Source organism: Rhinichthys klamathensis, unplaced genomic scaffold, assembly GCF_029890125.1.
Source record: "Rhinichthys klamathensis goyatoka isolate OS25496 unplaced genomic scaffold, OSU_Roscu_1.1 h1tg000044l_1, whole genome shotgun sequence".
Classification (NCBI taxonomy): domain Eukaryota; kingdom Metazoa; phylum Chordata; class Actinopteri; order Cypriniformes; family Leuciscidae; genus Rhinichthys; species Rhinichthys klamathensis.
This window is the reverse complement of record NW_026606591.1, coordinates 713,367-737,197: the sequence shown is the minus strand read 5'-3', so window position 1 is coordinate 737,197 and position 23,831 is coordinate 713,367. Positions and strand designations below refer to the sequence as shown.

The window sequence follows — 23,831 nt, the reverse complement described above, 5'->3', positions numbered from 1 at the left end:
GAAAATCCAGTTTTGTATTCTGTTGGAATTCTATTAAAATCCAATTAGGATATTGGAAATGTATTTCACATTATGATAGAGATTCCATTGGGAAAAGAATCCTGTTCACATTCCATGGGTTTTTAATTTTCACTAAGCATTTAAAATATATCATAATATGAATTATGGTTTAAGAATGAGAAAGTTGAGAAAATATTTTAAAAAATCATGATGCTATTAAAATGGTAGGCTAGGCTATTATTAAAAAAAAAATGTAATAGCTGTAAAACAAGTGGCCATGAATTTAACTCAACAAATGTTTTAGCATGACTTAAATGAATGCATTTTAAAAAAAAATTCCCTTCTTGGCAATAATGGTGTAAATATTCAATGTGTAGCACCCGTACAATGCCATGTTTAAGACAGAAATTACATAAAGAAAGGTCTCTAAATCAGTTACATTGTGTATGTCGTGTAGCAGGGCTAAAAAAAATGAAACACAAAGTACAATGAAATATGTCAAATAAACAATGCACATTAAGAATTTTTTTTTTATATCAGCACATTACTAAAATAACATTTAAAGAAACCACAGGCACTTAAACATCTTTAAATTGTATTCATTTTATTAGAAGTTAGAACTGTTTAGATATATAGTTCCTTTTAAAAAACAATTTAAAAAAGTTTTTTGTTTACTAGATTAGGTTCAGAATGGAATTGGGCAAGCAACAGTATAAGACACTCCTTTTGATTCAATAAAGTTAGAAAAACCAAACAGAACAGTCATAAACAACAATGAAAAACCCCAAGAAAACAAGAAAAGACTAACAAACATCTTTCCAAATTTAGAATACAGGAAAAGAAACTTCAACACTTCAGCAATAAAAACAAAAAAATGAAACAAATGTGGTGTTTATCTAAAGTCATTTTTTCTTATGGTTGCAAAAATGTAGTTGAATTGGATCATCGAAGGTCATCAGCAAAGACATAGTTTAATAAAGTGAGATTAAATACATGAAGTATATTTGTGTAGCTAATTGAACAATTAATTATTGCAGGTTAGTGTAATATTCTGAGTTTGCATTTCACAGTTTTTATTCATTTTGAGGAATATTGAATCAGTTTTTGTGCAAGGGAGATGAGTGCCTGCTCACATTTAGAACTAACTTGCGTTACTAATTTGAAAAAGTAACAGATGTTTTGTTGAAATTTTAAAAGTAATGCGTTACTTTAGTTACTTGAAAAAAGTAATCTGATTACTCGCGTTACCCCCCAACTCTGGTTACAATACATGCAATTCTTAAATGAACTAGGCTACTCTTTATCTAGAAGCCCATTACTCAATAGAAGAGTCTTACAAGCAGCTGAGGTCTTGAAAAAATTAAACATCTTTCTTGAACGTAAAAAAAAAAAAAAGAAAGAAAACAGGAATGTAAAATGTCGCAAGGAATCGTAATAAATATACACAGATTCATTTGCTGTTCGTGTACTGTTTGTGGTGACGTCATACTCGGCGGAAATCTCGCGATATCTATAGCCGGGCCCGTTTGCGGGAACAGTGTCAACAGAAAAGCCGGGGGCCGCGAATGACTCGTGGTGTGCTTGCTCTATTTGGGCAATATTTTGAAACTTTCCAATCAAACCTATATACTTTTTCGTCTTTTCTGACTTGTTTTTAACGCAATTACTCGTGTCCGTAGCGAAATAACGGATTTAGCCAGCCAAACATGTCCCAAACAGAAATCAGCATGGAGCAGCAGGAGCCGCGGGAAGAGCCGAGCAAACTCGAGTCGGTCGGTCCGGTAGAGGTGAGCGGTTCATTTCCATCATATCACACTCATAATTACACCCCAGTTCATCTGGGACTTTAAAACACGGACTGGTGGAGCTGAAAACGAGGCGTCGACGAACCATCTGCGCGCGTCTCGAGAGAGTGCAGCTGAAAGTTTTTGTTAGCATGTATTGTTCCGGCTCTGATGAATAGATTAGGAGATCGGCGTCCATTTTTTCACTCATAACAACATTTGATCACTTTTTGCCCTGGTAAATTGGCAGATTTATGGATGGAGGTAGAGAGATGCCCAGTTTGATGTGTTGGTAACGTCTGAACTAACGTTAGCTGAATATGACACGCAATGGTGTTGTTGTTATGTTTACGTTACTTTGAATAAAACACATTTTGCTATATGGGTCAGGCAGATAATATTTTTTTTATTGCTTAAGCAGCAGTTATCCATTTGGACTCTTCTTATTGTAGACTTAATTCAAAATAAAAGTTTTCCTGTGTGACGTTGAACGGGGAATTACCCGCCACCAAATGACGCGATGTCACAAAAGTCACCATACAATGACATTTAATTAGACGTATTTTGTTTACTTGGTTGTTCTTCAGAAGTAATTATTTAAAGCAATGTTGATAACTGCGTTTTATATCAAACTATTATTTGATTCGCTGTAAAAGAGAAGTTCTGGTTGAGCGTTTAGAATCGCAGTAACGGTCATTAATAACGACGCTTTTCTGGTGGTGTTAAGTTTAACGTTATGCCTTCATAACGCGATATATTTCGTAAGCAAACCTTTATTTTAAGGTCATTTATATATTCATGTACTCCTTATAGTCGATAATGATATTTTATCAAACGAATTTAAAAAAAAAATTGCCCTCCTGCGTGTTTCCAAAATGTTGTCCAATCAAATGTCTTGATTGAAAAATCACTTCCCTTTAGAGCCAGCATGAATCAAATTCAACCTAATATCTAAATGCATGTTATGGATTTTATTGTGAACGATTCATCCATGCATGTTACTGCATCCATCAATCTTGGTTTTAAAATGTTTTTTTTTTCTTGCAGTTCATGTATAAAATACATTATTGTTTCTCTTTAAGGATGATGCTTCAGAAAATGGCCCAGATGAAGCATCGGATACAGCAATGGATAGTGAAGCGCAGTCTTCATCACCTTCCTCAGCAAAGGAAAAGGACCAGCCGGGTGGATATGAAGAAAAAGTGGTAATGCTTTTAGCCTTCCATAACAATGAAAGATACTTACAAATGCATTTTACAGTTATACAAGAAAGTTGACCTGTAAGTAGACGTGACACATCTATTGTTGACGTCAACTGCTTTGTTTCAACAGAAAACAGACCGGACCAACAGATTCGAGTACCTCCTGAAGCAGACCGAAGTGTTTGCTCATTTCATCCAACCAGCTGCCCAGAAGACCCCAACTTCACCTCTGAAGATGAAGCCTGGTCGCCCTCGCATCAAAAAAGACGAGAAGCAGAACCTGCTCTCTGTGGGAGAGTGAGTTTTCCCACACTTTTCCAGCAGAATTGGTTGCAAAGTATTTTTCCCCATGTGTTTTCTTCATAAAAATCAAATCATGCTGCCATTGATTAACAACCGCAAGAGATCATTGTCTTGAAAGGTTATTAAAAAATATATTGCTGTGGAGAAAATGTATGGGAATGTAACTTGACACTAAAATCTGTTCTGCTCTATTGATATTTCATGTGTATTTTAATAGTATGTAGGACGTGGTATTATTACAAGGGCTGCTTGATTAATCGAAATAAAACCAAAATCGCAATATGGCTTTGCAAAAACGGTGATTTAAATATCAGAGTGAAGAGCGGCACTGTTCTTTTACATGAGCATCTCATGATCCAGTGTTTTTCATTTTTCCAGTGTTTGTCTCAGAGCAGTTTTTACTGTAAAAAAAATACGTATTTAATTTTTTAAAAATAATTTACTGCGAAATTACGAAAGTAAAAATGTCTTGTTTTGTTTGATATATTTATTTAGTAATAATACCAGTTATACTATTAAAGTCATGTTGATATATAACAACAACATAATTTAAAGCCCTACAAACAAGCACAACAAACCTGTTTAATCGCCATCATGATTTTTATTAGAACAAAACAAAATTAGCCCCCCCCTCTCCAAATCGTGCAGCTCTATCCATTACATTTATGTTTGGTTTGTTTAGCTTATAACTCCAATAGTGTCAACTCCATGTGTTAGTGGTGTGTATATCAGATAATCGCTCCCTGTTGACTGATTGTGCGTAATTCTCTCAGTAACCGCCACCGTCGGACTGAGCAGGAGGAGGACGAGGAGCTGCTAAGCGAGAGCAACAAGACCACCAGCGTTTGCACACGTTTTGACGACTCGCCTTCTTGTGAGTTTTACGCATAATAAAACACATTGTCAATGTAGCGTCACATAATATCAATGTCTTCTTGGTAATAAAAAAAAAAAAGCTTATTATGGCCAATGAACATTTGTTGACAGATGTGAAAAACGGCAAACTGAGAGACTACCAAGTCCGTGGACTGAACTGGCTGATTTCCCTCTACGAGAACGGAATCAATGGCATCCTTGCTGATGAAATGGTACGACTCCGCCCATCAAATAATTTTCATTTCATTAGAAAATATACAAATCATATATCTTTTTTTAAAATGGTGGATTCCAATCCTGGAAATGAACTGTAAACTCCTATAGTCCATGTAATCGTTGTAGTTAGGTTCAGCTCTAAAATATTTCAGCAACCAGAAATTGGAAGTTTCTTCTAATCAAATGCCTCACACTTCTTGTCCCATCAGGGTCTTGGTAAGACTCTTCAGACCATCTCTCTGCTGGGCTACATGAAGCACTATAGAAACATTCCTGGACCTCACATGGTTCTGGTGCCCAAATCCACCCTGTATAACTGGATGAATGAGTTCAAGCGCTGGGTTCCCTCTCTGCGAGCTTTCTGCCTCATCGGGGACAGGGAAGAAAGAGTAAGTAGGGATTTCCAATGATTGTATTGTGAAGTAGGGCTGGATGAAATCCTTTTTTGTTACTTGTATAAACCTCTGGCCATCTAATAACTCCCTTCTGGTTTAGACTGCGTTTGTCCGTGACACGCTGCTGCCAGGTGAATGGGATGTGTGCGTTACCTCCTACGAGATGGTCATTATCGAGAGGGCCGTCTTCAAAAAGTTCAACTGGAGATACCTGGTCATTGATGAGGCTCACCGTATCAAGAATGAGAAATCGAAGGTTTGCAGTTGCATCTGTCCTCCAGCTGGAGCATGTTTAAGCTTCTACACTAAAATATTAATGTAAACCTTTTTCTCTCAGCTTTCAGAGATTGTGCGAGAGTTCAAGACCACGAATCGATTGCTGCTGACTGGAACCCCCCTGCAGAACAACCTTCATGAGCTGTGGGCGCTGCTGAACTTCCTGCTGCCAGACGTTTTCAACTCCTCAGAGGTGCCACTTTCACTCAGTTGTGTCTTGCGTTCTTTCACATTATGTTGTTAAAGGATTTTATTTAGGTTAGGTGGAGTTGACTTTCTGTTAACATTTTCATGGTACATCGGAATCTGTTATAGATGCAACTCTGTTATTGAAGGTGTTCGTTTGGACTAAGTTTGTCTTTCCACTTTGTGCAGGATTTTGATTCCTGGTTTGACACCAATAACTGTCTGGGTGACACAAAACTGGTGGAACGTCTACATACTGTAAGTGCAATTAAAAATAAAAATGGAAAATGTATTTTATATTAAGAAATTAAAGCCTGATTTTTGGACCCTATTATGTATTTGGGCTTTTTCTTAATGCAAAAATAAATAAATGACACACACACACACATATATATATATGCACACACTCACAGTAGTCAACATTTGAAGTGGATCAAAACCTTTTATCAAAGTTGTACATGAATTTTGAACAATACCTGTTCTTGTCTTAGGACAACTTTGATTAACCTTTTTGATCCACTTCAAATGTTGACTACTATATATATATACTGTAATTTGTGTATAACATTTATTTAAAATGTGTTTCCTTTTTTATTGTTGCATTATTATAATCATGGGTATTTTTTTCAAGAAAGCAATTTTTTTTTTAAATGTCTTTTCAGTTTTCTTCGTATGCAGTATAATTAATAAATGTCCTAATGATACAGGTACTTCGTCCGTTCCTGCTGAGGCGTATCAAAGCCGATGTGGAGAAGTCTCTCCTCCCCAAAAAGGAAATCAAAATGTATATTGGGCTCAGCAAGATGCAGAGAGAATGGTAAATGATAATAAATGCGTAAAATATATGGTTCTTGGTTGATTTACTAGGGGGCAAAATCGGGAATATGATCGCAATTGGACAAAGTGTCAGAATCAACAGACAAATAATGACCTTTTCTTATTCTCTTTAGGTACACCAAGATCTTGATGAAGGATATTGACATTCTGAACTCTGCGGGTAAGATGGACAAAATGCGCCTGTTGAACGTGCTGATGCAGCTCAGGAAATGCTGCAACCACCCCTACTTGTTTGATGGAGCGGAGCCGGGTCCACCCTACACCACGGACCTCCACCTGGTGGTCAACGGCGGGAAGATGGTGGTGCTGGACAAGCTTCTGCCCAAGCTGAAAGAGCAAGGTGTGACCACTTTGTTGCCGGAAGTATTTTGCCAATGTAAACGTTCGAATGGTCTTGACATGTTGCTTTGAACATGGCTCTGGTTTCTTCCTGCAGGTTCCCGTGTGCTGATCTTCAGTCAGATGACCAGGGTGCTGGACATTCTGGAGGATTATTGTATGTGGCGTAACTATGCTTACTGTCGTCTGGACGGACAGACTCCTCACGAGGAGCGACAGGTATGAAAGGGATTTTCTCATATGGGATGCTATCTTGAGTGCGTGTTTGCGTATGCATTTCAAAGTATCTTGCTTTTCTCTTTGTACAGCAGAACAGTTTAGTAATAAATAATCACCAATGATTGAGGATAAAATCTGTAACATTCGTCTCATCTCCTCAGGTTTCCATCAATGCCTTCAATGAGCCCAACAGCTCAAAGTTTCTGTTCATGTTGAGCACCAGAGCGGGAGGTCTCGGGATCAATCTGGCCACCGCTGATGTCGTCATCATCTACGACTCTGACTGGAATCCTCAAGTGGATCTTCAGGCTATGGTCAATATTCATGCTGGCATCTTTTTCTACAAGTTTACTCAATGTATTTGTTGTTGCTTTGATGTTTGGACTCATGGGTAGCATATTGCATTCTCCTTTCATCAGACTTGTTGGTTTATTAAAAAGTACTTTTCTTCGAAGCAGCATCAAACCTCTTCTGGAATGGAATGTTAATTAATTTTCATTGGATCTTCTCTGTTCAGGATCGTGCCCACAGGATTGGTCAAAAGAAACAGGTGCGCGTCTTCCGATTCATCACGGAAAACACAGTTGAGGAAAGAATCGTGGAGCGTGCAGAAATGAAGCTTCGCTTGGACTCCATTGTCATTCAACAAGGTAAGACGCGAAACAAACATAATCAGCTACTTAAGTTATTAATATTTATAATAAAAAATATATATTCTAATGAATGTAATCACTAAAATCTTATAATTTTAATTTATTTTTTATAACATATATAATTTATTTCATTATTTCGTCATTTTATTGAATGATTTTAAACATGATTAATACTATTGCTTTCCAACTTAATTGTTTTAGAAGAGTTTAAGAAAAATGTTCATTTTAATTCATACTTCTATTTTCATTTAGTTCAATTATTGCTTTATACTTTATTTTATATATATATATATATATATATATATATATTTATTGAAGTTTAATTTTAAATAATTATGAAATACACACGTACACAAATAAATAAATTAGGGCTGTCAAATGATTAATCGTGATTAATCACATCCAAAATAAAAGTTTTTTTTACATAATATATGTGGGTGCATTGTGTATAATTATTTTATATATATAAATACACACACATGCTTGTATATATTTAAGAAATATTTTCATGTATATACTGTATATAGATTTATATATAATTTATATTATATATAAATATTTTATATATAAATAATTTTCTTTCTTAAATATACATGCATGTGTGTGTATTTATTTATATATATATATATATATATATATATATATACAAAATAATTATACACAGTGCACCCACATATATTATGTAAAAAAAACATAATAATAAAAAATAACATAATTTTATTTTGGATGTGATTAATCGTGATTAATCATTTGACAGCCCTAAAATGATTTGTTTTTATTGATTGTAATTTATTGATTGTAAACATGATTAAAGATATTACTTTCCAACTTAATTGAATCATATTTATTTTTTAAAAATCTAATTTTTAATCACTTTTTTAAAAATCACTTCATATACTTCAATATTTTTTATTTTATATATGTATTATTTTGTCATTTTATTCTTTTAAATATATATATATATATATATATATATATATATATATATATATATATATATATATATATATATATATATATATATATATATATATATATATATATATATATATATATATATATATTTGTATTTATTGATTGATTTTAAACATGATTAGTACTATTGCTTCCCTACAGGCAGGTTGGTCGATCCAAACATGAGCAAACTGGGCAAAGATGAGATGCTGTCCATCATTCGACATGGTGCCACTCACGTGTTCGCTTCCAAGGAGAGTGAGATCACAGATGAAGACATTGATGCCATCTTGGAAAGAGGAGAGAAGAAGGTAGGACCTTTTAATCTTGGGAAACTGCCTCTCAAAGCTGAACAGAAGTATAAAAATGACCACAATGTTTCAGTTAATTCAGGGCAATGCTCTTTAGGCATAAAAAAAAAAAAAGTTTGGTTCCGGTTTGTTGTCAGTTGAGGTCATGGGTCGGTAGGGATTTTTTTTTTTTTTTTTTTTTTTTTTAGTGGCAGCAGCAAGTAATAGGTAGGAAATTATTGAGGGCTCGACCTTAAGCCTTTTCATGTGCTTGCCCTCCGAACAAGTAAATCTGTCATTCACTTGTCAGAGTAAAAAAGTTGCTTGTCCGGATTTGTTTTAATTTTTTAATTTATTTATTCTGAAGCAATGTTCTCATCAGTGTTCAATCAGCTTTGATATTTAAATTGGCATATTGTAATATCTGCACCTTTGAAGGGCATCCCCTCCCCCAATCTTATTAAATGCCCTATAGTGTCGTCTTATTCTAAATAATTGAATTTATTGATCAAATTTAGGAATTTAAAATGAAAGATGAAGCATACTGTTACCCTAAGTAGGGCTGATCAAATTAAATAATTTACACTGAAAAATTACAATTGCATAAAATAATGTTATGAAATTGATTTAAATGTACAAATAAGAAACATCGGAAAGAAGTATACTAGGCTACTTATAAACATAACACTAAACTGCCAATAGGTGGCGGCAGGCGGCCGTATTAATGAGTGAGTCATTGATTCATTAATTCAAACGATTCGTTTAAACGGTTGATTCATTCAAGAATGAGACAGATGTTAATTAATGGGTCATTGAATCTTTGACTCAACCGATTCGGTCAAAATGCTGAATCATTCAATAATGAAAACAGGTTGAGTGTTCCTGTGAGATGCGCCGTGGTTCTGCTGTGATTTTTGTTTGGAACTATTTTCGCTGCAGAAACAGAACAAAAACAGCCAATATTTCATCTAAAATGTAAGTGACTTAATTGTAACTGTTTATTGAACTGTTGTAGGAAATCAATGTCACATTTTCAATCGTGATATGGTATTCAGGAAAAATAATTGAGGCTGCTTAACACATATGTTAAAATATAGAAACTCCACATTTAGATTTGTTTATAGGCAGTATGTTGTTAACTGAGTGTGTGTGTGCTGCGCTCATGTGTGTAGATTTCTCCTCGAGAGGCTGCGCGAGCGTCAACAGCGCAACCTCACCGTCAGCAGGCTAATGCATTTATTATCCACAATTGATCGCAACTTACAATAAATGTAATAAAATCATTCTCTCGGTTTAGTGATTCCCTAGTTATTTGTTTGTTTGTTATTGATGTTCTAATCAGGCTACTTGTCCGTTCGGGCAAGTAAAATTCTCTTTTACTTGTCCTTCAAAAATCCATTTGTCGCGGACAAGTTAGACGGGCTCTGGAGATCGAATACGATACGATACGATCGATACGAAGCGCGGCAGGTTAGAGTGTTTTGGATTGCATAAAATAATAAAAGAAACGAACAAATACATGGCGAAAGAAGTGGTAGACAGCAGAAGAGGGTATTGGGATTTGGGATGATTTTTAATGAAACTTGGGAGGCGGATGGAGGTTACTCTGTAACTCATCATGTGGTGTGTGCGTGCCTATGAATGCATGCATTTGTATGTGTGCGTATATGAATAAAAGTGTCCTTAATGACAAAAAAAAAACAAAAAAAACTTGTAGCCTATATGTATTATAGTTCAGTTTGACGAACGATGTGTGAACGACCATGTAGCTGCCTCGTTTGTTTTGCTGGAGGACAACAGATGGCATCTTGCATCGCGTGCTGTACAAAAACGTAAATTATAGTTCGCCTCAAAGTTTTTTATTTGTGTATTTATTTAATTTTTATTATTTCTTCCCCAAGCTCATAAAATAAATTTGGGTCGCACATAAATTGACAGGGTCGGTCGGAAACCGGAACCAAACAAAAAATTTTTTTAAGCCTTATGACACTTCTAATGTTTGTTTTAGACCATGGAGATGAAGGAAAAGCTGGCCAATCTTGGAGAAAGCTCGCTGAAAAACTTCACCATGGACACCGAGAACAGCGTGTACAACTTTGAGGGAGAAGATTACAGAGAAAAGAAAAAGGTAATGCATTACAAACTGCAACATGCACATTGTACTTGTGCAACATGGAAAAATTATATACTGATGTGAACTCCCCTCCTCCTCAGGTCATCACTAACTGGATTGAGCCACCCAAGAGAGAGCGCAAAGCGAACTATGCCGTGGATGCGTACTTCAGAGAGGCCCTGCGTGTCAGCGAGCCCAAAGCACCAAAGGTATTATTACTTCTTACTCTGTTGACCGTAATGGCCATTTGAATTGGAAGCCTCTTCCCTAGAGCTTTCCTAATGGACTTTTTCTCTGATTCCCTCAGGCTCCCCGTCCTCCCAAACAGCCCAATGTTCAAGACTTCCAGTTCTTTCCCCCTCGGCTGTTTGAGCTGCTGGAGAAGGAGATCCTTTACTACAGGAAGACTATTGGCTACAAGGTGTGTCTGTGTTCAAGTTCAGGTTTGGGGTCAAGGTACACTACCATTCAAATGTCTTTGGAAGAAGTCTCTTCTGCTCACCAAGGCTGCATTTATTTAAAAATACAGTCATATCGTGAAATATTACAACTTTGTAAATATATATTCAAATTGCTGTGATCCGAAGTTGAATTTTCAGCATCATTGCTCCAGTCTTCAGCGTCACATGATCCTTCAGAAATCACTCTAATATGATGATTTGATGCTTAAGAAACATTTCTGATTATCATCAATGATTTAAAACATTTTGTTGTAAATTTCTGTGTAAACCGTGATGCATTTTTTCAGGATTCTTTGATGAACAGAAAGTTTAAAAAAACAGCATTTATTTGAAATAGTAAAGATATTTATAATGTTTCAAAAGATATCTGTCAATTTTGATCAGTTAAATGTGTCCTTGCTGAGTAAAAGCATTAATTTCTCCTTCAAAAACAGTCTTACTGACATTTGAATGATAACTTAATACACACTAATTGAGTCTAATTGTGACTGATTTATCAGTATTGTTCAAAAGAACAAATATTTTACTTACAAAAATGGTACGTTTCAAAAGTAAAATGGATTACAAATTAAGTTTCATGTTGACATTCAGTATGTCCAGATTGTGCACACATCAGTGTTCAGTGAATATTGTTATGATGTTACTCTTCAGAAGCAATCATCCCTTGTGCTGTTCCTCATGTATAATGTCACTGTGCTAACAGGTGCCAAGAAACCCTGATCTGCCTAACTCAGCCCAAATGCAGAAAGAGGAACAGGCCAAGATCGATGAAGCTGAACCACTTAATGAGGAAGAGCTGGAGGAGAAGGAGAACCTCCTCTCACAGGTAAATCTAATCCCTTTATGCGCCAACCAGTGGACTGTACTTCCCTATCTTCTCATACTTGCATGTCACCTTTTAAGTATGATTATTCCCACTGCATTAACATGAAACTTCTTATTCTAGTGTAAATTGTGCTCTCTAACGTTTCAACGAGTCCATGTGAAGATGTTTGTGTACTGATGTTCATTCATTATGTCATCTATATCCAGGGTTTTACTATTTGGACCAAGCGTGACTTTAACCAGTTCATCAAGGCCAATGAGAAGTGGGGAAGAGATGACATCGAGAACATCGCCCGGGAGGTCGAGGGCAAAACCCCAGAGGAGGTCATGGAATATTCTGGTATGTTGAAACGCTGTCTGTTGCTGAAACACTGCCTGTCATATCCAGGAAGCGTATGCTTGAGGTGTGTTGTGTTTGTGTGTAGCTGTGTTCTGGGAGCGCTGCAATGAGCTGCAGGACATTGAGAAGATCATGGCTCAGATCGAGAGAGGAGAGGCCAGAATCCAGAGGAGAATCAGCATCAAGAAAGCACTGGACTCTAAAGTGAGCCACATTACATAATGAACATGCATGGGATTGTTATCGTAGACCATTAAAATACCATGAATAATTCTAGATGCCTTATTACAAATTGTTTGGATGCTTCTTTTCCATCAACCGGTTGAATTTAACAACACTGTGTGTATGCTGCTTAAAGGAGGCATGCGTAATCTAATGTAAACATCCTCAACTTGGATGTGAAGTCACATCTGAAATCGCATGTTGTGTAGTAGGTACTACATTCGGTTCGAAACTTTTCATCCCTTAACCCTTTAGGCGCAGAGGTTTTTTCCTAAAACGTTCGATTTTGACATCTCAATTTCAAAAGGCTATATCTTAAAAGTGATAAAATATAGAGACTTTCTGTAAATTAGAGAAATATTAAGGATGACCCAAAGTTTATGTAGGGATTACATTTTCCCATCTAATTTGCATATTATGACGTCATATGGTGGCGGCAATCTTGGATTATAGAATTTATGAAAAGTCACATGTTTAAATGATAAAATGCAGCACTTCTTTCCCCCAAAAATGTCCATCACCTTCTGTATGCTATATTGCACAATACTGAATGCTCAGGTAAATAGTAAGTAGTAAACAAACTGTGTAAATCATTACTAATAAATGGTAGAAACAAACCGAATGCATGTAGTGGTTGGCCTTTTGCTATAGAGATTTTCCATTTACTACATACAGTACGCACTCTGGCGCCTAGACTGGGTTAAAGTAAATCAGATGTACTACATCCGCGTTGTTGTCACTGTTATGTGACCTACAGCGTCAGTAGAGTTAGAGTCAGTAGCGTCCTCTCCCATGGCCTCATGGGACAGTAAAGTGTCCATCATATGCACGCTTCAGAATCACACTGAAAGTAGCAGGTCATCCGGGGACTATTTACCTACTGTTTTATGAATACTATGAATTCAGACATACTACTTGGCTCACGTACTATATAGTATGGAAGTAGTCATATATGTGGACGTAGTGATGGCGAAACGAGTCTGGTTGAATAAAAATGCATTTTCAATTTTTGCCAGTAGGTTGCGCTTGGAGAAACGCAGAAATAAACAAAACACTACTTTGTTTCTGAAACTGCTTGTCATTGAGATGTCAAACAGTATTTACATGATTTTTAAACAGCCAATCAGATTTTTGTATTCGTTAAAAAATTTAAAGACTTAATATTTATTTCCAAACATTTGCTTACACAAATATTTGTACATTTTAATCTGGACTAAAACATGCCAGACATCTGAAAAGGATCTAATTTTTTTTTTTTAAATTGTTTTGCACTTGTTTGCTTCATGTTTTGTTGCATTCAAATGATCAGTTATTTTCGTTGTAAGATAAAGTTATTAAATTAATAAGAGGACGACACTTAACTTCCTGTTACTTCAATTCCACAATATCTCTTGTGTTAAGTGATAGGGACGACACGATAAAAGCTTTAGTTAATCTCTATATTGTTTCTCTCTCCAGATTGGCCGTTACAAGGCGCCGTTCCATCAGCTCAGGATCTCGTATGGCACAAACAAAGGGAAGAACTACACAGAGGAGGAGGACCGATTTCTCATCTGCATGCTGCACAAACTGGGCTTCGACAAGGAGAGCGTTTATGATGAGCTGCGCCAGTGCATTCGCAACTCGCCCCAGTTCCGCTTTGATTGGTTCCTCAAGTCCCGCACGGCCATGGTGAGATTCATCACGTTTCATTTCCATTAATATCTGCAATAAGTGGCTTTTTTTATAATCACCTTTATTAAACGTATATGTGTTGTCTTGTGTCAAAGACTAAAATTGAACCAGTTACTTCAAACAATCAGAGTACTATAGACTTGTTACCAATATGGTTTTATCAGAATCAACAAAAGCAATTTTAAACTGCAAAGGTGAAACAGAAGATGCATCAGACATGACTGTTTAATGCCGCTCAAAGGTGGCATACATATATTTGAAGAGTTTGGTTCCAAAACGCGATAAACGCCAGTTCTAAAAAAAAAAAGTGACTACAAAAATCAGTATTGTATCTGGTTGGTATTGAAAAGTCAATGTTTAATTTTAAGTAAAATGCGATATCCGCCGTGTTATTCTGTCATGTTTTCTCCCTTTCTTTCCAAACCGCGACAAACGCCAGTCTCCCTTCTCTGCAGAATGCGATATATCCGCTCTCAACCAATCACAACGCACCATTCCACGCAATGTAAACAGTTACGGCAGCGGCTTAAATACACCCGGCTTCCTGGTTTTTCTTATCTATTTTGTACTTTTCGATCAACAAAAAAATGAATAATTTTGCCGGCATTGATGAACCTGTGGTTGTTTCTGCGGTGGGTAAGAAACGTAAGGCATCGAAATCGAATCATTTACGTGAGGAGATTAAGAAGATGAGGCACTCGGGAGGAGGAAAAATGTTTTCAATCTTCTTTACAGTTCTTAATAAAAATATTATACTAATAAACTTACGTTGTTGTGTATTTTCAACAGTTTCAATATGAAAAAAAAAAAACGTTTATATTGATTCAATGGATTAATTGCATTTTGATTTATTTTTTTAATGGATTTTATTGCATTTTGGGGGGAAAAATAATCTGTTTTTATAATAAATCTTTGAAAATCAAAACCTGGATTTTAAATTTTTTTTGTTATTATGACCTACAAATGCTATGTGAAAGTTTGAAACAGAAAATAGTGGTTTTCATCTTTCCACTTTCTTGGTAAAGAAAACACACTTTTACTCAAATTAATCTAAATGGATTTATTGCGTTTTGGAACCAAACTCTTCATTTACACAACAATAATTGCATAATGAAAATTATGAATTTAAAAAGAGGGTTGCAATAGTGGCACAGTCATTGATTATTGCTTTTGATGTTGTATTATTAATGCTGATTTGGTGCATTTGGGGAAACAGATTCTGTTCATATTACAGAATGAACTTTCAGAAAGTCCTAACACTGTTCTGTATATGTGTTTATGTGACCACAGGAGCTCCAGAGGAGATGTAACACACTCATCACGCTTATTGAACGTGAGAACATGGAGTTGGAGGAGCGAGAGAAAGCAGAGAAGAAGAAAAGAGGCCCTCGCACGTCTTCGGTGAGCTTGTGCTTCATCACAACAGCTGCTGGAGATATTGAAGATGAGCTCATAAGTCGGAGAGTAATATTTAATGAGCTGTTCCTCTTTTCCCCGTAGGCCCAGAAACGCAAGCAGGACGGGACCCCTGATGGCCGTGGCCGCAGGAAAAAGCTCAAGCTGTGAACGGCCAGGCGTCACGCCTCACTTGGCGAGGACCTTCAGTACAGCAATATACTTGCATTTATTGTTACGGGTTATGGATTTGCAGCACTGAACCTCGCCTCCAAGTAGCTTGACCTTTTCAACAAGGTGTAGAGTTGTAAATTAGATCTCTCTTTTAGTTATATGATGTACTACGGCTGTGCTGTCAGTTGTGTTTTGTATTTATGCCTATTTTTTTTTTTTGTACCACATTCCATTTGCTTGTATCAATTTGATTTGCCTCTCATTTCCTCTCATTAGCATCTTCATGATTGTCTCTGTACCCTCAGTTGAATAGTCAATTGGAACATGACTAATAAATGTTGTTTTTTATAAACGCTGCTTCGTATATATTTCCTCCAAATAAATGTAATATCTTCAGCTTGTATATTAATGTAGTATTGTTATGAATATCCAACAATACACTGAGCTTTGCAAAGCTGGTATGACAGGGACAATGTTTGGGTCTTGCTTTAGAAAAATCCTTCAGAGGAAGAAAAATCAAGCTTTTTTTTTTTATAAACCAAAGTTGTTAAATTCTTGCAATAACTCTTACCTAATGTAATTCATAAAGAAATGTTAACAGGTAAAGTTTAGTCAACAGAGTAAAAACTTTTTTTTACGTTGTAGTCAATAATTCTATCCCTTAAAACATGTTTGATCACCAAAATGACATTTAAACTTTTTTGTTGAAACAAATTTCTTCATGCCTTTAAATAGCTTAAATGTAACTACACTCTTGCCTCATTTAGTATATGCTGTTCTATGAATATATAATGATAAAAACATCCTTGCAAAATAAATAACAAATAGGACTTTTAGCGTTTTGTGGCTAAAGTAAAAAAAATCATATATATATATATATATATTGCAGTGGGATTTTTTTTCACTCAAGCAGAAATTATACTGGTGTCCAAGCTTTTTTTTACAGTGAAAATTACAATCACTTTTACAGTAAAAAAAAAAAAAAAACGGTTTTAAAAATATTAGCTATTGTCATGAATAATGATGGTGTGTGTTTATTGTGTAATATCTGGAAATAATCTCTTCTGATATTGAAATTGTGTTTTTTTAAATATTAGCTATTGTCATGAATAATGATGGTGTGTGTGTGTGTATCGATTGTGTAATATCTGGAAATAATCTCTTCTGATATTGAAATCGTGTGTGGTTGATGCAGAAGGTGGCGCTGTTGCTCTGTGTTTATGGAAACACAGCAGCAGTGTGTCATGGTTAACTGCTGTAGTCTATTGAAGATGGCCTGCAGTAAAAACACAGTAGCATTAAGAATAAATAAAAGAAGAAAAAGAGAGATACCTTTCTAGTTTCAACATTACTTGTTCTTCAGCTGTTCCTCTTCAGAAGAAAGTATCAGCTTAGTTTTTGACCACTGAAAATGTATACAATTTAACAATCCAAATATCTCTGGATTTGAGCCATATAGGCCCCAAACAAACCAAAAAAAAAGTTTGTTACAAACCAAAATCTAAAAGGATATTAAGAGATCTTTAATACTTCTTTAGTTACAAGCATGCAAACCTTGGGCAAAAAAAACACAAGAAATTGTCATTTTGACCCCCCTCTACAAAATAGTGGACTAAATAAATATCTGTGACATTTAACATATTGGCTTTCTCCAGTATTTATGTTTATCTTTCTTCAGAAAAAAAATTAAAAATTTGAGCTGGAGACGTTTCTGAAATTTGGTTGATTTGACATTGCTTATATGTTGTAGCTCTTTTGCTCTTTAAAGTCCCCCTGCAGTTGATAATTTTAACCCCTAAAAATCATCTTAAAACTTATCTTTTTAGAAGAGCGTATTTTTAAGTATTTTAATGTATTTTTAAGTGTCTGCGTATTGTTTTGTCTCTATTTTTTTATTTTTTATTATTATTATTTTTTTGTAAGCACTATGAGATTTGATGTCAAATGTATAGTGCATTATAAATAAAATTCATCATCATCATCATCATCATCTTTGATCACCAAAATATTCAAGCGTTTTTTTCGTTGAAACAAATGTCTTCATGCCTTAAAATAGCTTGAATGTAACTCGACACCCTTGCCTCATTTAGTAGTACACGCGGTTCTATGAATATGCAAATGAGCCCCGCCTCCACTCACTCACACCAGCTCAGAGATCCACTCGTTGACGACATAGACAGTAAAAGAAATGGACAGAGCGATCTCATTGGAACTCAGTTGAGACAGTTGAAGCCCATTTTTAGCGATTTTTGAGAACTTCCGTTCCTGACGCGCAGACTCAAACCGACTCAAACTAAGCTTGATGACGTGAGCAACCTGTCTGACAGACGTTAATCTTCTAGTAGCTGTGCGTGAAAACTGCCAACGTTAATCTTGCAGAGACGGGGAACTTGAGCAAAGAGTTCTTTGGCGTGAGTGAGCAGGAGTAAGTATTCCGTTGCTTTTATGGACTCATTATCTATGGGCTTCTCCCTTGACGGGACGTCCCCCGATCGCCTGCGAGCTTCTCCTCCTGTCTGTACGGTAATTTCTGTACAGCGCGACAGAGAGTCGAGTGGTTATGACGCAATCGTTAGCCTATTTTTACTAAATCTGTTTCTACGGGGCCATAATGTAACATAGAAGGTAATGGAGCCCTTTATACATTGTCGTGTTTCTTTAGAAATAAATAATGGACAAATGGAGTCTTTAAACGCCTCAGATGTAAAGTTATTCGCTGTCAAAGTGACGCCAAAATGACTGGGAGTCAATGGAAATGCTAACGCAAGTGAAGTTCTGCTACAACATGGCGGCACCCGGCCGGCTTCAACTTCCGGTCGATGGATTACCCCCTTGGTTGACGATCACACGTTGATCTGATTGGTTACAAGGTAGTGTGTGACGTCAGAAACACCAGTGATTTCAAACCGTGGCTGTGTCCGAAATCTCCACTCAAACCACTACTCCCTAACCCCTATGTAGGGGGTAGGGATTAGAGCACTATATAGTGAGCTCACCAGCATAATAGAAACACCACTTTCGGACACTACTCGATCGTCTCTCGGCGCCGTTGATTAAACGCGCCATCTGTCAGCTGGTGCCGAGCCAGCTCTGGGCTAAATAGATTTTTTATATATAAATACATTACATTATATTGAGCTTATTTCTCCAAAATTGTAAAATTAAAAGTAATTTCTGGCCGTTTCTGTTACAATGCGTTACTCCACACATGATTATAACTTATAAACATAAATAAAATTAATACACATATTTCATATATTTTCATTTTCGCGCCACACCGTTTTCTCTTGCCTGTCGACATTAGGCTTGCCTGTCCACATTAGAAAAAAAACAAACAGATCTACGTTATCAAATATCTTGCTCATAATAGGCTACTCTTAAAAAACAGCTTTTAGACTCTGTGGAGATGCCACTCAATATTTATCTTTTTTGTTAGTTTGTTCTCGTGATTCAGAAGATTTTGCAAGTTAGCAAAAGAAACAGGATTTCTAGACACAGAAAACGACGTGCTGTTCTTGCTACGCTAGCGAGACGTCGTCAAATTGTAAGTTAAAGATGAAGATGATGCTGATAGGTCTTTTACGATCAGCGCAATGCATGATGGTATGTAGGGCTTGGGTTAGTGACCATCGGTTGTACACTACTTTTCAAAATGCATTCTGGGATACATTGAGTGGACTATATAGGGTATAATAATCATCATACATTCGGACAGCACTACAAAATGGCGAGCTCACTATATAGTCCACTATATAGTGAGTATAGTGGGAGATTTCGGACACAGCACGTGTCTTTGGTTCACTGCATTTTTAAGCAGAAAATACTCAGCAATGCTGTCGACTTATGAATTTACACATGGTTTGTCTAAAAGCATATTAAAAACACCACATAAACACATAAACAACATTAAAAGCTTTATTTTCACCACAGGGGGGGCTTTAACAGTAATTCATGCATGTTTTCTGTAAATAAATCTGTAAATGTCTGGTCTTTGAATACTGATATCTACAATAAAGGAGGTTTGCTATCGCTCTTCTCCGTTTTTGTGATTGTGATTGCCTGTTAATCGTGTGAATTGCAAGTGCAAGGAATCGATTGGACAGTTGAGACGAATAAGCCTGTGGAACATCATTGTCCCTCATTACATTGGAAGTGAATGGCTGAATAAAGCCAGCAGAAGCCATTCAATCGCTCCTCATTGCGGATGTGAATGAGATTAAACATTAAAGAAGCTACAGAACTGATGGTGAATTGTAAAAAGAGGACGCATTGATCGAACACACCCCTGCAATGTAGGGTATTCCTGACCGTTTGTCTGTTTCTGCTGTGCAATAACTGAAGAAGAAAACAGAAGGAATCACAATGGAGCAGTAATCATGATCAATTTTGTTCTGCCGTCTGTTTTATTGTTGGCATTGGGATATCAGAGTGTAAAAGCTGATGCCAGGAACTATTTTATGTGTTTAAAATGCCCTTTACATTCAAATCGGGGCACTTTTTTTAGTCAATGCTGTTAATGTGAATGTTGTCAAACGAGTCTCACTCTTCCTGTGTGTATCATCATCTCTCACCGTTTCTGCACTTTTCCCACATTCCCCTCGTCCTGACCGAGACATTTCTTCCTGTTCTCTTGTTTACAGTCACCTGGGCTTGTGAATAATGCAGTGTGTCCGTTGCGTGCATTGCTTTGAAAGCTTTTTTGCCAAGAGCGTCCTCAAATCTTTGGTGGACCACAAGCGCCTTTTTAAAACAAGCAGTAAAAAGCCTCCAGACTCCCCTGTTGGACCCTCTGGCATCCTCTCTGGCCACTGTGTTTAATCCCAGTCTGTGCTGGAGGCGAAGAGCCGAAGCCCTGAGGTGTTCAGCACGAGCCTCTGATGTTGCAGGCTGGACCCGTTCAGCTGCAGTTTTGGGTCGAGGTTTTGGTGTTAAGTGTTTGCTGACTGATCTGGGTGTGTGTTATAACATTCAGTCTTCAGATGATGGGATTTTTGAAGTTTTGAAGTTCAGTCTCAACGGTCTATCTATCTATCTATCTATCTATCTATCTATCTATCTATCTATCTATCTATCTATCTATCTATCTATCTATCTATCTATCTAGCAACCGCATAGCAACAATAATAACCACACCAAGTACCCTAGCAACCACCCAGAATACCCTAGCAATAACAGCAAACAATTATTTCACCTTCAAACTTTGAGCTTTTAAAATTGATTCAAAGTTAAACCCCCCAAGCTTTTTAAACTCTCTCTCTTTCTCGATCTAAACTATTTTAAGCTTTTAGTTACTTCAAACTTTCAGACTTTTTCAAGCCAGAGTCAAAGTTTGTTCACAATCTTTACTAATCTAGTTATTTATTTAAAATTAATTGATTTATTTCATTTGAATTTATGTCATATGAATGTTATTATGTATTTAAAGTCCCCTGTAGTCAATTAATTTAATCCCTTAAAACTCATCTTTGATCACCAAAATGACATTTTAAATGTTTTTTCCTTGAAAAAAAAAATCATCATGCCTTAAAATAGCTTGAATGTAACTCGACACCCTTGCCTCATTTAGTATACACGGTGCTATGAATATGCAAATGAGCCCCGCCTCCACTCACTCACTCAGCTCAGAGATCCACATGTTGACGATCACACGTTGATTGGTTACAAGGTAGTGTGTGACGTCAGAAACACCAGTGATTTCAAACCTGTTTTTGGTTCACTGCAGTTTTAAGGAGAAAAATCTCAGCAATGCTGTCGACTTGTGAATTTGCACATGGTTTGTCTTAAAGCACATTAAAAAACACCACATAGACACATAAACAACATCAAAAGCTTTATTTTCACCACAGGGGGACTGAGACTAAAATATTAATGTATTATCAGGAATGTTAATACGAATATTCATATATTAATTAAATCCAATTGTGTATTTATTAAATATGGATTATTTATTTAGGCTAACACGATTTTTTATTTATCAAACACAAATATTTATTTTATTCTTTTATTAAGTTTAAAGATTTATTGAGTAATATTCTGTAAATATTTGTGTGTGTGTGTCAGCTAGGAGAAAACTTTTTTATTTTTGATTCTTTTAGTAAACTAACTAATTCCACTGTATTTTCTCTGTTTTTAAATCGCATGTGCTAGCATTAGACTGTAAACGGAATATGTACAGCGATTGTTGACATGATTTATTGTAAGTCCTGGTCATCTGGCTGGGGTTTATCTGCTCTGTAAAAAAAAAAAATATGTGCAGAACACATTGATTCATTCAGTGTCTTGAAAACTCCCGAATCTCCAGGGCACCAAGAAATTGTGCGGTGGTTAACATTACTTCCTTTACAAGTGGTTTTGATGATAACAGATGTTCAAAGGATACGTTCAGGACTCCTTACACCTTTTTGCAAACTAGGCTTCTGCAATACAATTCATTACAAAAACTGGCAGCGTATGACTTGGCAGAGTGAAATCGAATGCAACGTATTCATATCCTGCATTTATCAAGTGACCGCAGGGTCCCGAGAGTAAAGAGATTGTGTGCCGAATAGCAAAATGAGCCTGCAACATGAGATAGTAGGAGAATGCTCTGACAAATTGAATTTGAACCAGAAATGTTGATGAATGATAATTCATGATGATTGATATGATAATTTTTTTAACCTTTATTTATGCAACGCTCTAATACAGATTATTTCAAAGCAGCTTTATAAGATTGTTGAACAAATTTACCCCAACTTAGCAGCTAAAGGCAAATTTCACTGTGTGACACAAACGAATTTCATAGTTTTGGGGATTATTTCGTTTTATGGGCTGCCAACTTCCGGGAGGAAAGCTACTTCTTTGACGCCGATTTGGTGTCACGGCCTACTAAAGGAGTAACAAGTTTTAAAAGTTAAAAGTGAAGTTTTAATGTTTTAAATCTCAATATGTGCCCTGTCACCGTCAGATTTAAATTAGGCCTACATTTAAAATAGTGAATTTTAATATTAATCATATATTTTTTTTTAAGTAAATCTAATAGGTTCACACTTGGCTTGGAAGAAAAAAGGAAACGTCCCCATCAGCAAAAATGACTCTACCGGTATTCAAACACTCTGAAGGGTTGGACATGATAAAATCTAGGCTATGGCAGGCAAGAAATAACTTAAAGAATATGTGTAGAATCCATAATTTCACACTGTATTTTTCCCTGCATCCCAAGGGAATGATAATGAGTTTTGCACAAGGGCATAAATTACTCCATTCCTGTGCAAAATAAAAGCATTTGGTATTTAGAATTGAAATCTGTTTGAGAATCTTGCTTTGGATCCTTTATTTGTAAATGGGAAGGATGTCATGAATGGTAATGAAGTAATGGGGATTCAATTGCTTTTATTCCACGAAACAGCCAAATGTTCAGGCATGCTATAACTGAGGCTCTCAGCGTGTGATGCTCCTCAGTGCATGGCTGCCGTGTCTCCTGGTTAATGGGCTGGTGGTTTCGTGGGATTTACCGCACAGTTGTTAAACCCTGAGATCATCTTAACGCCGTCTCTGGAGATGGACTGCTCTAGGCATCAGATAAACCCCAATTAGTTCCCCCAGACAAGATAAATGGCCATATTTGCATGCCACCTCATTCATATTCCTTAACATTTTTGCCCTGTATTCTGCTTATACTTTGCCCTTTTCCCGTTTTTTATTCATTTAGATCCTCGTCACTGCATCTTAAAGCTGCACTCAGTAATGTTTGATCACAAATACACAATACTTACTTTATTAAATATTCATATGCTTTGTATAATCGCAGATGCTTTTACAATGTATTTAGTTTTAGAGTATAGACAGAAACAGTTGAAACATTAATTTTGAAGAATATTTGAACCATTTTTTGTCCAATTATATTATGTTGAACCATTTATTGCACAATTAAATTGGCATTAGACCTTATTGAGCTTATTTTATGTCCATTCATCTGTCCATCCGTCTATCCAACCATCCATCATCCATCCGTCTATCCATCCATCATCCATCCGTCTATCCAACCATCTGTCCATCCATCATCCATCCGTCAATCCAACCATTCATCATCCATCCGTCTATCCATCCATCCATCCA

The 23,831-nt window shown here is 36.2% G+C and overlaps 1 protein-coding gene across 1 annotated transcript; it reads left to right on the top strand.

Annotated features, from left to right (window-relative positions):
- The first annotated feature begins 1,509 nt into the window (after positions 1-1,509).
- On the top strand, positions 1,510-16,086 carry smarca5 (SWI/SNF related, matrix associated, actin dependent regulator of chromatin, subfamily a, member 5). Its single transcript, XM_056247228.1, has 24 exons — positions 1,510-1,787; positions 2,867-2,989; positions 3,117-3,283; positions 4,063-4,163; positions 4,277-4,377; positions 4,591-4,770; positions 4,877-5,032; positions 5,114-5,245; positions 5,428-5,496; positions 5,946-6,055; positions 6,189-6,415; positions 6,512-6,633; positions 6,795-6,947; positions 7,151-7,283; positions 8,403-8,551; positions 10,539-10,658; positions 10,745-10,852; positions 10,951-11,064; positions 11,808-11,930; positions 12,137-12,269; positions 12,355-12,473; positions 13,950-14,162; positions 15,456-15,566; positions 15,666-16,086. Exons 1-24 carry the CDS (start codon positions 1,707-1,709, stop codon positions 15,729-15,731), a joined length of 3,111 nt encoding a protein of 1,036 aa, XP_056103203.1. The 5' UTR covers positions 1,510-1,706; the 3' UTR covers positions 15,732-16,086.
- Positions 16,087-23,831: the final 7,745 nt, after the last annotated feature.